The sequence below is a fragment of the Equus quagga genome, chromosome 12, assembly GCF_021613505.1.
Source record: "Equus quagga isolate Etosha38 chromosome 12, UCLA_HA_Equagga_1.0, whole genome shotgun sequence".
Classification (NCBI taxonomy): Eukaryota; Metazoa; Chordata; class Mammalia; order Perissodactyla; family Equidae; genus Equus; species Equus quagga.
The window spans coordinates 14,924,323-14,938,167 of record NC_060278.1 but is presented as its reverse complement, the minus strand read 5'-3'; the positions used below and the strand labels follow the sequence as shown (position 1 = coordinate 14,938,167).

The following is a 13,845-nucleotide window of genomic DNA, read 5'->3' as shown; positions in this document are numbered from 1 at the left end:
TTTATACTTAATATTTCTACTTAGTTACTTTTATGATTTCTAGTTTTTTCTTTACGCTGCTATATCTTTGCTTGTCTTCTTATGTGTTTGCCTGAAGCCTTTTAAAACTTATTCCATCTGTTTTTAAAATTCTGCTTTTGATGTTACATGTTGTTCAGTTTAATGTTATCCTTTAATAGTTATTTGGCCTTTTAGAGCCTGGTTACTTTGGCCTGTCAACTCATGTGTCCATAGTAACATGAGTTGCTCTCTCTGGTAATTTAGGAAAAAGTAGAAGGCCAGCCCTTTGCCTGTGTCCATCACGTGAGTTTAAGGAAATGTGAAGGGTGAGCCTTGTGGCAGAAAGACCCAAGTACCACAGAACAACTACTGATCGCTTCCATTAGTTGCTGCTAGACAGTGTCTCTTCTCTTTTGAGTTCTCATTTGAATATTTAAATATTAGTAAGCATCAGTGTAGGCGGCAAACTCTGTAGATTATTATTCATGTCCCTGAAAATTTGAAGGGAACTTGAGTAGGAAGCGTTGACTATCACCTCTTCACTTGAGCAAGGATTTTAACTGCCTTCATATCTCACAGGTATTGCACCCTAAATTTAATTACTGGTTTCTGTAGAGTCTGGAAATCATTGTTCAAGCAAGGGAGAAGAAAGACATGGCTGTACAGGAGCTCTCCTACCACCTACCCTGTGGTTAGTTCCAGCTGCTCTCTTCCCCAGACTGGGCAACCTGCCCCCAAGTGGTGTTCAAGACAACCTAAACTTCCAGATGTTTGTCAGTTTCTGCTTCTTTCTTTGTTTTCCATTTGCTCTTCCCCAAATCCATCCTTCCCAATAGTTTCTGTAGTTTTTCAGGATTTATATTGGGTTAGGAAGCCGCTAGCCATTGCTACTTTGCTATCCTGACAATCTGATTATTTCCTTATATTATTAATAGTCAGAACAGAATAACGAAGTATCTTATTTACCATTGTAACATGCATTGCAATATATCTAGAAATAAATTTGATAATAAATGTAACTTATTTATTTAAAAAAACTATAAAATTTTAGTAAGTGGTATAAAAAGAGACCTGAACAAATCAAAAGATAAATTATATCTCAGGGTAAAATAATTCAGTACTTAAATATTTCAGTTATTCATTAAATTATTCTAAGATTCATTTGGAAGAACGAATGTATGAGAAAACCTAAAGAACAAAAAAATATTGAGGATGAAAATGTGACCTATTAAAATACAATATTAAGACCTCATCAACTCAAGTGTACAAAATTTACTTCCCTTTACAGATCTTTACTCTCCCTCATTGATAATATTTATGCCTTAATTATTTCCTTTACATACATTTAGAACCATATTAGACTGTATTTTTTTTTTTTTTAAAGATTTTATTTTTTCCTTTTTCTCCCCAAAGCCCCCCAGTACATAGTTGTATATTCTTCGTTGTGGGTCCTTCTAGTTGTGGCATGTGGGACGCTGCCTCAGCGTGGTCTGACGAGCAGTGCCATGTCCGCGCCCAGGATTCGAACCAACGAAACACTGGGCCGCTTGCAGCGGAGCACGCGAACTTAACCACTCGGCCACGGGGCCAGCCCCATATTAGACTGTATTTTAATTTTTTCCTCAACCCTAAAATATAATTTAGAAAGTTAAAGAGGATAAGGAAAATTTAGCATATTTACTCATGTTTTCCTTCCTGGTGTTCCAAGATTCCTTTTTTTATCATTTCATTTCTGTTTAAAGAAGTTCCTTTAGCCATTCGTTTAGGGTAGGCTTACTGGTGACAAATTCTTTTAGTTTTCCTTCATTTGAAAAAGTCTTAGGAGGATGGGTCTTGGGCTGTTGGGGCCTGATGTGGGCGGAAGTCTAGGCTCTCCACTCAGCCTTTGCTGTTGGGGGTGGGATCAGACTGTAACTTTTCTGTGATGTGTGACTGTTGCAGAACAGTTATTAACTAAGTATTCTTTCTTGCTAGATTTCACCTTTCCTGTCCTTTGGCTAGAGAGGTCAGTCTGCACCCTTGGATTTCCATGTTGCCAGATTTTCATATCCATTTTGGGAAATACGATAAAAAAAGAAAATTTAGGAAACTCACCACTGTGGTTCCTTGAGTCCTGAGGTCCCTGGCTAGTCTACCTTCTTCTCTCCTTTTTTCAAAATCTTCTTTTGTTTATGTAAAACTATATAAAATGTCCAGGAGTTTTAGTTGTTATCAGTACGAGGAATGTGGAAAATATGTCCACTCAAACCTTCTCCAAAAAGAAAACATGGTGGCTTACTAAATAGAGATCAGAACTGATACAGAAACTCCAGAAATAAATTCAATATATGATAAAGAGAAAAGAGGTGGAGATCAATTGATTTTTGAAAAATTGGCTAATAATTTGGGGAAAATTTATACATTCACCTCAAACACATGGAGCTGAAATTCCAAGTGTTTATCCCTTATTAATATATGTCTACAACTTGAAGTGGTTCTATCTTTTTAGTATTTCTTATTGCCTTTCCTTATGTGACCCACAAGGGAAAGACTGTCATAAAGTGTGAAGACAAATACATAGCCAAAACAAATATGCAGTAGAGGATCAATATGCATAATACATGGGAAATCAATTCATCATTTGGTAAAAGGTTAAATTGTAAGAAAAGAGTATTTTTTCAATTTCTATAATTTAACCATTATTGTATTAATGTCTATTTTTTACTATCATTACTGTGCTCAATCACTTTTTGTATGTTTCTTACCTTGGGTTCTTGAATTTAATGTCCACATGAATACAAGAGATATCCTTCCCTGGTGGCAGAGGCATGAGTGGGAAGTGAGAAGTTTTTCTCTTTCTCAATTGACAAAGAACCAAAATCAGAATATTAAGTAACTAAATAAAGCAACAATGTATGTGGAGCAAAAATTGGGGGATTAATATATAATCTCTTTTTTAAAAGTTGCTCTGCTTTAAATTTCTATAGTAATTTTATTAGAATTTGCTTTTATGACTCTCTCTTAATTAAATTATTACCATCACAGGATAAGCTACCTTTATTTTCACCTCTGTATCTCTGGTGTTTAACAAAGTGTGTGGCACTGTGTGAGCACCAAATGTTTGCAAAATAAATGAATGACTGGATGGATAAGTCAATAAATAAATAAATCTCCATTGCACAGTTAGATGATTACTTTTGATCATTATGAGGATAATATTTGATCTGTTATATGCAAAGTGGAATAAGAGCAAGTATATTAGAGTGATATTCTACAATAATCCATCATTAGGTTGCTCCATGGTTGGTTTTCAAAAGAATTCACCCTCATTTTCTTTTCCTACCACATAAAATGACAATGAATATGCTATTTAAATCTGTTTTTTATTAGAAGGCAGTTGTAAAATTTAAGAAATGGTTCTCAGTTTATTGATTAAAGTGATCAACAACCTTCTTTGATGGTATTTGTTGAAAACTTTTTGGGGGCTTGACGTAGTTAATGAGTGACTCTATAAACTCCAGAGGCAGATTAATAGGAAAAATTAACAAAGTGAATTAGGTTTGTAAATTAAGACAGACTTTATCAATATCCATGCCTGTTATATTGCTACGTGTCAGACAGACTCTCTCTATTTTGATCTTTAATTTAACTAATCATTCCTTTGATTCACTAAGACATCACTGAGGGTCAAAGACCAACTTTGAAAAAGGCTTCTCTTCTTTAGCCATCAGACAGATATGAAACTCCATTAATTACGTGTGAATTTCTCATCTCTTCAATGCAGAAGTTACATGACTCTCTGAGTGTAAAGCTTTGTTGCTGTTGTTGTTTTGGAAAGGCTGTTGAAAGATCTATCTATATACTGTTAGTTGTTTTGTAAAGGTAATCTTAGACTAACTGATATGTAGTTCCACTTTCTCTCTGTAATTCAACAGAGGAAAAACCACTTGATCGATCTGTGTCTCCATCAGCAGAACAAGGCGTCAGTCATATTTGTTAATGTTAGTCCCCGAAAAGCATGAAACTATGAATGTGTAGCTCTTTTGCATCTCCTCTTCAAACATTTCTCTTCTTTTCTTTAGCCTATATTTTAAAAAAATCTGTAAATTAGGTATTCCACAGTTGTACGCTCTAAAGCTGTTGGAACATCTTGCTTGATTTTCTGGATGCCATTCCACTCAATACCTCTATTCCACTGATTTGATTATAAGCTTCAGAGATAAGTTTTTCTCGTGAATTCATCAAGAAAACACAATATTGGACCCTGAGATATTAATTATTTGGGGCTAACCTAAACATAATGCTGTATTTATTTATTTCTCCTTCTTTGCTATGAATCCATCAGCATGATTTATTAAAACATCTAATTCTCAGGAGAAGCTAGGTCTAGAATAACAAAGAACAATGTATACAATCTAATCTTGTCATTGTGCTCACTGGCTTTTATTCTGTGTTACTGTAGGTATCATTTTTATTTGATCCTTACGATTATATGTCGTGACATGTTATGTTATACTGGAACTATTCATATATTATAATACCACACTACTGGTAGACCAACCTCAGACATTCAGAGGAGATATTTATATGTTTCTTTAGAAAAAATAAATTTCCCTTTATAAATGGAAGAATTTAGTATAAAAATATAGTTGATGCTCATGTAATAATCATATAATATAATTTTTAATAGTCAAAATAATAGAAGAATAGAATTTTTGAAATCTGACTCAATTTTGAAATTATCACTTTCCCTCCACGCTCAATTCACTCCACAATCCTTTATTATATCCACCAGGGATAAGCAATTTCTCACACGTATTCCTCCTTTCGTCTCTCTTTTTCTCTTTCCTTACATAAGTTATTCCAGCTCTTTGAAGAAAGATACAAACTCAATAATTAAAAAATATGAATAGGAGATGGGAAGGGGTGTTCAGAACTATAAACTCTGGGCTTCTGTAAACTTCAGATTCCATCAGATATGGAGAATTTTGTGTACATGCAAGGAGAGGTGGACTCAACTGAGTAGGACAATTCCTAATAATTGCGCCTCTGAAAAAAAATGCAAGATTATTTTTATTTCTGCTAGTATTGCTTTGGGGAAATACTTTAGTAGAATAATATGTCTCTGTTTTGATGTTTTGATTGTAACATGGTTGTGCTCAGAGTTCCAATTTTTTTAAGTCAGTTTTCACTGCTCAGATGCTTCTGTTCTAAATGATTGGTTTTTTTTTTCTTCTTCTGTTGTGTTTAATTATTTCCCTAATGCAAACTTCTTTGCTTTCAGACAGAGAAAGGGCTATCAAAAGTATGGCAAGAAAGCGAGCAGACCTCTGGTGATCATTGGCAAAAGGCTGTCATCCTGCTGGGAAAGTTAAGGAATTTTGAAGTTATATTTCAAGGTATCAGAACAAGGGATCTAGGAGGAGGAGCTGCAATTGATGACATTGAATTTAAAAATTGCAAGACTGGTAAGTTTCTGGAGACCCCTTCTATTTGGAAGTACATTTGTGATCTAGCCATTTTATCTTTGTTTCAAGTTTATAAAATGTTCCATTATATATTTTGTATATACATAAAAATCAATTGCAAGAGACAGTTTCATAATTGTTGACAATTCCGAAATTATCACTTTCCCTCCATGCTCAATTTACTCCACAATCCTTTATTATATCCATTAGGGATAAGCGATTTCTCAGACATATTCCTCCTTTTGTCTTTCTTTTTCTCTTTCCTTATGTAAGGAAATAATAGCTTCTCCATCCTTCAAAGGCACAAGTAATTTCTCTCTTCTTTCCATACTATCCCCTTTCTACATGTAGAAGTGTTCTCCTTTGAATTTATTTTTCAACACAATTTAAAGTATAAGCCTAATGCTATATACATTTGTCTAATATAAATTAATAAATATGAACCAGTAAAACAGAGATAGAAAGCTGGCAGTTAATGAATATACAAATTCAGCCAGGTATAATTGAAGCAGGACTTGAGTTGAGAGCTATGCTTGGGGCATTTAAAATGCTACTCTAGCAAGTGAGCAGTAACTTAAAAAAATTGTTATCATTTATCATACTCCTAAACATGAAGTTTGACTATACTTAGATTTTCTTTACGAAAATACCCAGAAAATGTCAGAAATAATTATAAATACATTTGTAGAATTTCACAATTGGCAAGGTTCTTTCTGAGGAATTATTCCATCTGATTTCCAAAAGGGTACTGAGCAGTATATACTGCCAGTGAAAGATATGCCTTCTGTGGTTTTCTACACTGATTCACTTGGAGGCAAGCCCCTGGGATGGAGAGCTAAACTTGAATGCTATTTAATTGTATTGTTGCTCTCATATTAAAATGTCACTTCACAGAGGCAGTTCAAACATGTGAATTTGGTTTTTGGTGATGTTACAGCATCTGCTCTTTTTATGACCACAGCTGCTTCAAAGGATTCTGCTTAAAAGTCAATCCTTTAGATTTTGATTCTCCCCACAATGCTTCCGGGAAAGATGGTTGCTACTCAGCCACCTTATATATGTTACATAAAGTCAGCTTTCTTGCATCCCGGATGGTCTAGGGAGCACAGAGCTCCAGGTATCTGCGTCAAACAGGAGGCAGTATTTGGGCTTGGGGATGTTTGGGAGAGGGTGCCTGGACAACAGAAAATGGGGTTCTGAACATAAAATCATGAAAAGGTATTTCAGAAGTGAGAATGTGCTTCTTCAACTCTTTTCTAGTACCTTTTCTTGTAGTATGCTAAATTTCTATTATAGTTAGTCACTCAATCTAGAAATGATTGGCAACTTAAAAAGGAAAAATTCTTCAAAACTTTGGCTAAGATTTTAGAAGGAGAGAAGCTTTCATTAAACAGAGATTCCTTTCTTCTCAAGGGAAGCAGAATGATTCCTAGATGGGATAATTCAGGAGAGAAGAAAACTGGAAGTTATTCTAACTCTGCCAGGCTTCCTGTAGAACTTGGCACTGCTTATCCCCTCCGTATCTTAAAATCCTGTGAGAATTTACAGGATTATAACTACTTTTGTTCAACTCAATCCAACGCTCAGCTTACTGAATAATAATTTAATATATTTAGTCATAAAGTACTTTTAAGTTTATAGTTTGTTTCCTGTTATCAAAATGAGGCAAATTGCGGTCAATTGTAGTTGAAAATGGTCAATTGTGTATCAACTACATTTTAGGAAAAAGTTGCCATTGGTTTTTGTTAGCCCAGCTTGCTACAAGTAAAGAAGATTTTCAAAATATATGTTAGTTAAGATAGAAAGGAAAAAAAAAAAGCATTAGGAGAAATTTTAAAAGACTATGTATGAAATTTAAAAAAATGATTTTTTTGGTCCCCTTAGTTTTAAGTTATATGCTAATAAAATATCAGTGCTACGAAATATGGATGATGAGAAGGAGCTTAGAGTGTAAGTTACACTCAGTTGTTTTCTACTATCACCAGTTTAGAAGAAGAGAATAGTATTTGACAAAACACCTAAAAATCAGAGAGTTGCTATAGAATAGTGATTAAGAACAAGGAGTCTTGGGTTAAACTATCTGGGCATGAAATCTGGCTCTGCCACTGACTAGCTTGGGTGAGATTTTTTATTTCACTTTGCCTTAGTTTCCTCATTGATAAGATGGTGTTGATAATAATCGTACTTCCATCCTAGATTTCTGTGAATATTAAATATGTTAACATATGTGAAATGCTTAGAATAGTCTTGGCACATAGTAAAATTTATGTTTTACATTTTATTGTTACAATTATCATCATTCTTATTAACCATGCCATATTCTCAAATGGTGCTTTATTACCCTGCATGAGGAAACCAGCTTCAAACCATGTGCAGAGAGGTTGCCATAGAATCTGTGAAGGAATCGCTGCTGTTTCCCATTTGAGATAAAGAAATTAAAAATGACTTAAGGGGCCAGCCCCGTGGCCGAGTGGCTAAGTTTGCATGCTCCACTTCAGTGGCCCAGGTTTTGTGGGTTCAGATCCTGGAAGTGGACCTACACACCACTCATCAAGCCATGCTGTGGCTGCACCCCACATAGAAGAACTAGAATGACTTACAGCTAGGATATACAACTATGTCCTTGGACATTGGGGAGGGAAAAAAAAAAGGAAGATTGACAGCAGATGTTAGCTCAGGGCCAATCTTCCTCACAAAAAAAAATGTAAAAATTAAAAACTGATGTTTATTTGTCTATCACATCCTGCTGATCACAAAAGACCATATATTGTATGATACTATTTATAGGAAATGTCCAAATTAGGAAGATGTGTAGAGATGGAAAGTAAATTAGTGGTTACTTACAGCTGAAGGAATTGGGGGTGGGGAGTGACGGCTAACGAACATGGGGGTTCTGTATGGGGTGATGAAAATTGATTGGTGATTGTCACACAACTCCATAAATATAACACTACTAAATTGTAAACTTTATATGGGTGAACTTAATGGTATGTAAATTATAAATTACAAATCAATAAAGCTGTTAAAAAGAAAAAAGAAGTGAGGGAGAATTCTAGAAAGATAGTGGTGGTCGTGGCAGAATAGCTTTTGGATTTTCATAAGTCCTCACAACGAAACAGAGCACCCAGTTAGCAAAGTCAATGAGCCATGGAAAACATGTACAACAAGATTAAGTGAAAATGCGTCCCCCCTACAGGCTAATGGGGACAAACTGCCAATAGCCGCAAGACCTGTGTGGTATTTATGTCTGTGAAAGAGAAGGCAGGGGAATCATGGAAGAGCCCGCAGATATTGGCTGGAAAATACAGTCAGGCAGTTTGAGAATGGCAGCTAAAACTGGGAGGGGTTTTACTCACTTTGAGACTAAGTGCGTCCAAGGGGTCTGGGTTGTAAGGTCTGTGGGTCTGCAGCTGTCTAGACGCCATGAACTCTCAAAATGGATCTACCAGGACTCCTTCACAGGACAGCAGCCTCCATTCAAAAACAAAACAGGGGCTGGCCCATGGCACGGTGGTTAAGTTCACGCTCTCTGCTTCATCAGCCCAGGGTTCATGGGTTCGGATCCCAGGTGGGGACCTACACACCACTCATCAGGCTGTGCTGAGGCAGCATCCCACATACAAAATAGAGGAAGATTGGCACGGATGTTATCTCAGGGACAATATTCCTCAGCAAAAAGAGGAAGATTGGCAACAGATGTTAGCTCAGGGCCAAACTTCCTCACCACAAAAAAAACCCCAAAAGATCTAACAAAAACTCCACTGGGCGTGGAATCAAAATTGAGTAGACTGGGGACAGATGAAGGAAGGAGAAAACTCACATCAAAGTGGAGGAGGGGAATGCAGCCAGGAAATCTCAAAAAGCAATATCTTTTATAAATTTGTACAGATTCTATGGATTTATAACCCTTCTCAGGGGTTTGACACTAATCATCTAACTTTTGTCATGTCATTTTAGAATATCAGTTTCCTCATTCGCAAAATGACAGGATAATAAAGGACAATCTCTGAGATTTTCCTAGGATTATCTGACAACTCTGGAAACTATGCATATTTTTAAAATTTCAGAATAATTGAGAACAAAGTGTAAAATTGATTAAGAGTGAAAGTGGAAGATCGTGGAAGATACATGTGAGATATATATATATTTGGAGGCTATCTGCTTTACTTGCAAATAAGAAAGCTATTTGAGCTTCATATTTATTCTTTTACTTTCCATTCAAAAACTTACAACTCAATTTATTAGATAATGTTTAGTACGTGGCCAACATAAAGCTAGATATATTCTTTTTTTTCTTTGCGTTCTGGATATATCATGGTGCTATCTTCAATTTGTTATCAAATTTATTGTATTTTTCTAAAAAGAACAATAAAGCAAAATAATCGACATGTTCTTTGGTTAGTCTGTGCTCGCGTGAAGAAGCATATCTCCAGAAAAAGAGAGAGAAGCATATCTCCACTTTGGGCAAATTAACAAGGAAGCAAGTAGCTTATTCATAGAAAAATAAACGATAGATTATGAATTTTATATCTCTTCTTTTTAAATTCAAGTTGATTTAAAAATGGTTTGTACAAAAATCTTATAAAATGCAACCGCCGTTCTATAGAACAGAGAAGTAGGAAGAGAATTCCTATAGAAAGGAAGGGAATAGTTCTTCGCTGTAAGTATAAAAGTATCAATTCTAAGTTTAAATGGTTATTCAATTTTCAATCAGAATATTATTTACTAAGTACAGTCATTCATTAAGTACAATCATCCAGCTGATACTTACTGAGTTTGCTATTAATACTAAGCAGCATCTATATCAGTGGTTGGAGGCCCAGTTCTGGAATAAGACCACTAGGTGCAAATCCCAACTTGCCCATTTGCTATGTGCTCTGCGCTTTTAGGCAGGTCGCATAATCTCCCTTTGTCTCATTTTGTTCAGCTATAAAACGGTAGTAATACTGCTTCCATCTCATAGAGTTATTAAGAGGATTAAATCACTTTATGCAAATTTCTTTGAAGCATGCATACTATAATAATCACTGAATATTTGTTGGCTAAAAGTATAAATGAACAGCAACAGCAAAAACTTGACATTGCTTTAAGCACAACACTTTTTAGATCAGTGCTTAAGATCTGGTTCTGTTCTGTTCACCTGTCCAGCAAACATTTATTGATCGCCTTGGCTGCGGAAAGCTCTGTGCGGTACACTGTGCACATCTCCTCAGAGCAGGGCTGAAACGAGTGTGTTACACAGTATTTGGCTTTATTGATTTTCCATTTCCCCTTTCAGTGCCCCATTTCTTGACTCCCAGGATTTCTTCTCCCTCCCCATGTGTCCCCTCTGTGTCTTCTATTTCCCAGACCGCTCTGTGGACTGTCTCCAAGACACAGGTAAACCTGGTACCTTAGGATGGGAGCCAATAAAGATATAAGATGTTGCCTTCCGCACTGAAAATCTAGAAGATCCAACTGAATGATGAACAGTTTTCAGTTCAGGGCAAAGGAAGAAATAATTTAGGGAATGGAAAATGCTTCCAGAAGTCAATAAAATCATCTAAGTAGACAGTAGCACAGTAGCTGCTCTGTCTTTCTCTGAATTCATACAGAGCAAAACGCATCATGCTCCCCAAATAATCCTAAATGTGAAAGGAAGAAAATACCTTGGGAATAAAATGAGAGGAGCCGGCATCTTTATACATCATTATAATTTTAGATGTCTAGTACATTGTCTTCACACATAACCTGAAAAGACTTTCTTTTTTGTTATAACCACTTTCAGAGTTTTCTTTTTTTTCCACTTAACAACTGTATGTATGACTCCTAAGTGTCCTTTAAACAGTAACTGTTCTGGAATGAAAATAGTGGCTTGATGATAACAATTTCAGGGCAGCCTCACTCTGGATTCACATTGAACTTGGGAGATCACAAAGCAGTGATTGCTCGATATAAAGTTCACGGATACATAAATCTATAAACAGAACCCTGTAGAGTTTGACTTCAAAACTTGCCTCCTCCACTTAGTTTAGATGAAAAGATGTATTCCTGCTCAAGGTATGTGTGTTCCAAATGTTGCATTTAGATCTCTCACAGTTTTCTCTTAAAGTAAATGTTGTCAAAAGTGGAAAAAAAGAAGATGATAGTGAGTAGGAAAAATAGCAATAATGAAGCATCTCACCCTAATAAATAATTAAAAGAGACTTTTATTTGTAATAACTAATAGCTAGATAATATGTAGTGCTGTATATTTTAAGGGTGGCTAAATGGATGAACGAGTATATGGATGGGTGAATGGATCGATGGACAGACAGATGGATTAATATAATACACCATTCAAATCTTGTTATGTGTGTGAAAGTTCAGAACAGAACAAGTTCCTGCCTCTCTTGAGCTAAATTCTGGTGGCAGATGCAGATAATAAACCAATTTAGATGTAATACTGTGTCATATGGGGATAGGTGCTATGAGCGATATGGTGAGGAGGAATGATGGAGAATTATTCCCTGATTGGAGTGGTCAGAAACAGTCTCTTGGAAGATTACAAGCAAAGATCTTAGTGAAGAGCACTCCTGGCTTCCAGACCAGTGAGGCAGATTTACTAGGAGGGGAGCACAATGCCGGGCCAGAAGCAACTAAGAGTGGAGAGACAGCAATGGGCATCATCATGTAGAGCTTTGTCATCAGAAATGCCTGCTCTTGGGGCTGGCCCTGTGGCCGAGTGGTTAAGTTCACGCACTTCATGTTGGCAGCCCAGGGTTTCTCCAGTTTGGATCCTGGGCATGGGCATGGCACCACTCATCAGGCCGTGCTGAGGTGGCGTCCCACATGCCACAACTAGAAGGACCCACAACTAGAATATACAACTATGTACTAGGGGACTTGGGAAGAAAAAGTAGAAAAAAGAAAAAGAAGATTGGCAACAGTTGTTAGCTCAGGTGCCAATCTTCAAAAAAAAAAAAAGAAAGAAAAAGAGGGGCCAGCCCTGTGGCCGAGTGGTTAAGTTCACGCGCTCTGCTTTGGCGGCCCAGGGTTTGGATCCTGGGCGCAGACATGGCACCGCTCACAAGACCATGCTGAGGCAGCGTCCCACATGCCATGACTAGAAGTACCCACAACTAAAATATACAACTATATACTGAAGGCATTCGGGGAGAAAAAGCAGGAAAAAAAAAAAAAGAAAAAGAAATGCCTGCTCTGTACTGGGGATCTTCTCACAGCGCAGGGGTTAAACAAGCAAAGTCTAGAGTCAGACTTCCCAGGGTTAAATCCCGACTCTGCCACTTACTCGCTGTGTGACCTTGAATAAGTACTTATCAACTCTGTGCCTCAGTTTCCTTATGACCATAAAAATAGAACCTAGCTGAGAGGGTAATTGTGAGGATTTAACAAGTTAATATGCGCTAAGAGCTTTGAACAGCATCTCTTCATGGTCACTACTTAATAAATGTTAGATATGATTATCATCATCATCATCACAACCATATTTGATTTAATCCTCGGTACAACTCTGGAAAGTTGAGGCACTCAGAAGTTACACTAAATAATGTCAGCCAGGTTGATTTCCTTACTGATGCTTAATGGCACAGAAACTTAGCTGTATTTAGCCATAACAGCATAGCATACCATTAAAATCATGATGAATACTTTGGGGGCAAAGCAGTTACACAACACCTGCCATATCTAGTTTACCGATGGTTTCAAATGCTCCTGAAAGAAAACAGGTAATATCAGACCTATCACTAGTGTTCCTAACAGTGGCGTATTCTAGTAATACTAGTTGGAATATTTTCAAACATTGTAAATCCTGTTTTTAAAATTTTAATATTTAATTGAGCCTCATTGTTTCAGAGTTGTTGTTTTTTGTTTAAGATTGGCACCTGAGCTAACAACTGTTGCCAATCTTTTCTTTTTCTTTTTTTTTCCTGCTTTATCTCCCACAAATCCCACCTGGTACATAGTTGCAGGTCCTTCTAGTTGTGGCACGTGGGACACCGATGAGTGGTGCCGTGTCCACGCCCAGGATCTGAACCGGCGAAACCCTGGGCCAACACAGCCGAGCGCACGGACTTAACCACTCGGCCACAGGGCCGGCCCCAAGAGTTATTTTATTTCAGGTTCAGAAAATTTTTCAATAAAGAGAGGGTGGGAAAGAAAAGAAACTTTATGTACAAATGTTACAGAACTTGAACCAGATCCAGGTCATAGCTGATTCTTTACCTGATTCTGTATGACTGTCTTTATTCTAGGTTCCTTGTAAATTGCAGGGCACCTTTTTTACCTAAAGCTAAAAGTTTCTTCCAAGAATTGATGTAATTCGTTAAATATACTCTTTATGCAGAGCCAGTTCGTATCTTTATATTAAACCTGCTACTTCAAATTAAACTTTATCTATTGCCTGGGTGAAAAACCCAAT

At 36.6% G+C, this 13,845-nt stretch overlaps 1 protein-coding gene across 1 annotated transcript in view; it reads left to right on the top strand.

Annotated features, from left to right (window-relative positions):
* MALRD1 (MAM and LDL receptor class A domain containing 1) overlaps nucleotides 1–13,845 on the top strand; it is a 640,183-nt gene that overhangs the window by 398,296 nt on the left and 228,042 nt on the right. The window contains exon 29 of the mRNA XM_046679849.1: nucleotides 5,264–5,447. Within this exon, the coding sequence (XP_046535805.1) occupies nucleotides 5,264–5,447 (184 nt within the window). The remainder of the gene's footprint in view (nucleotides 1–5,263; nucleotides 5,448–13,845) is intronic.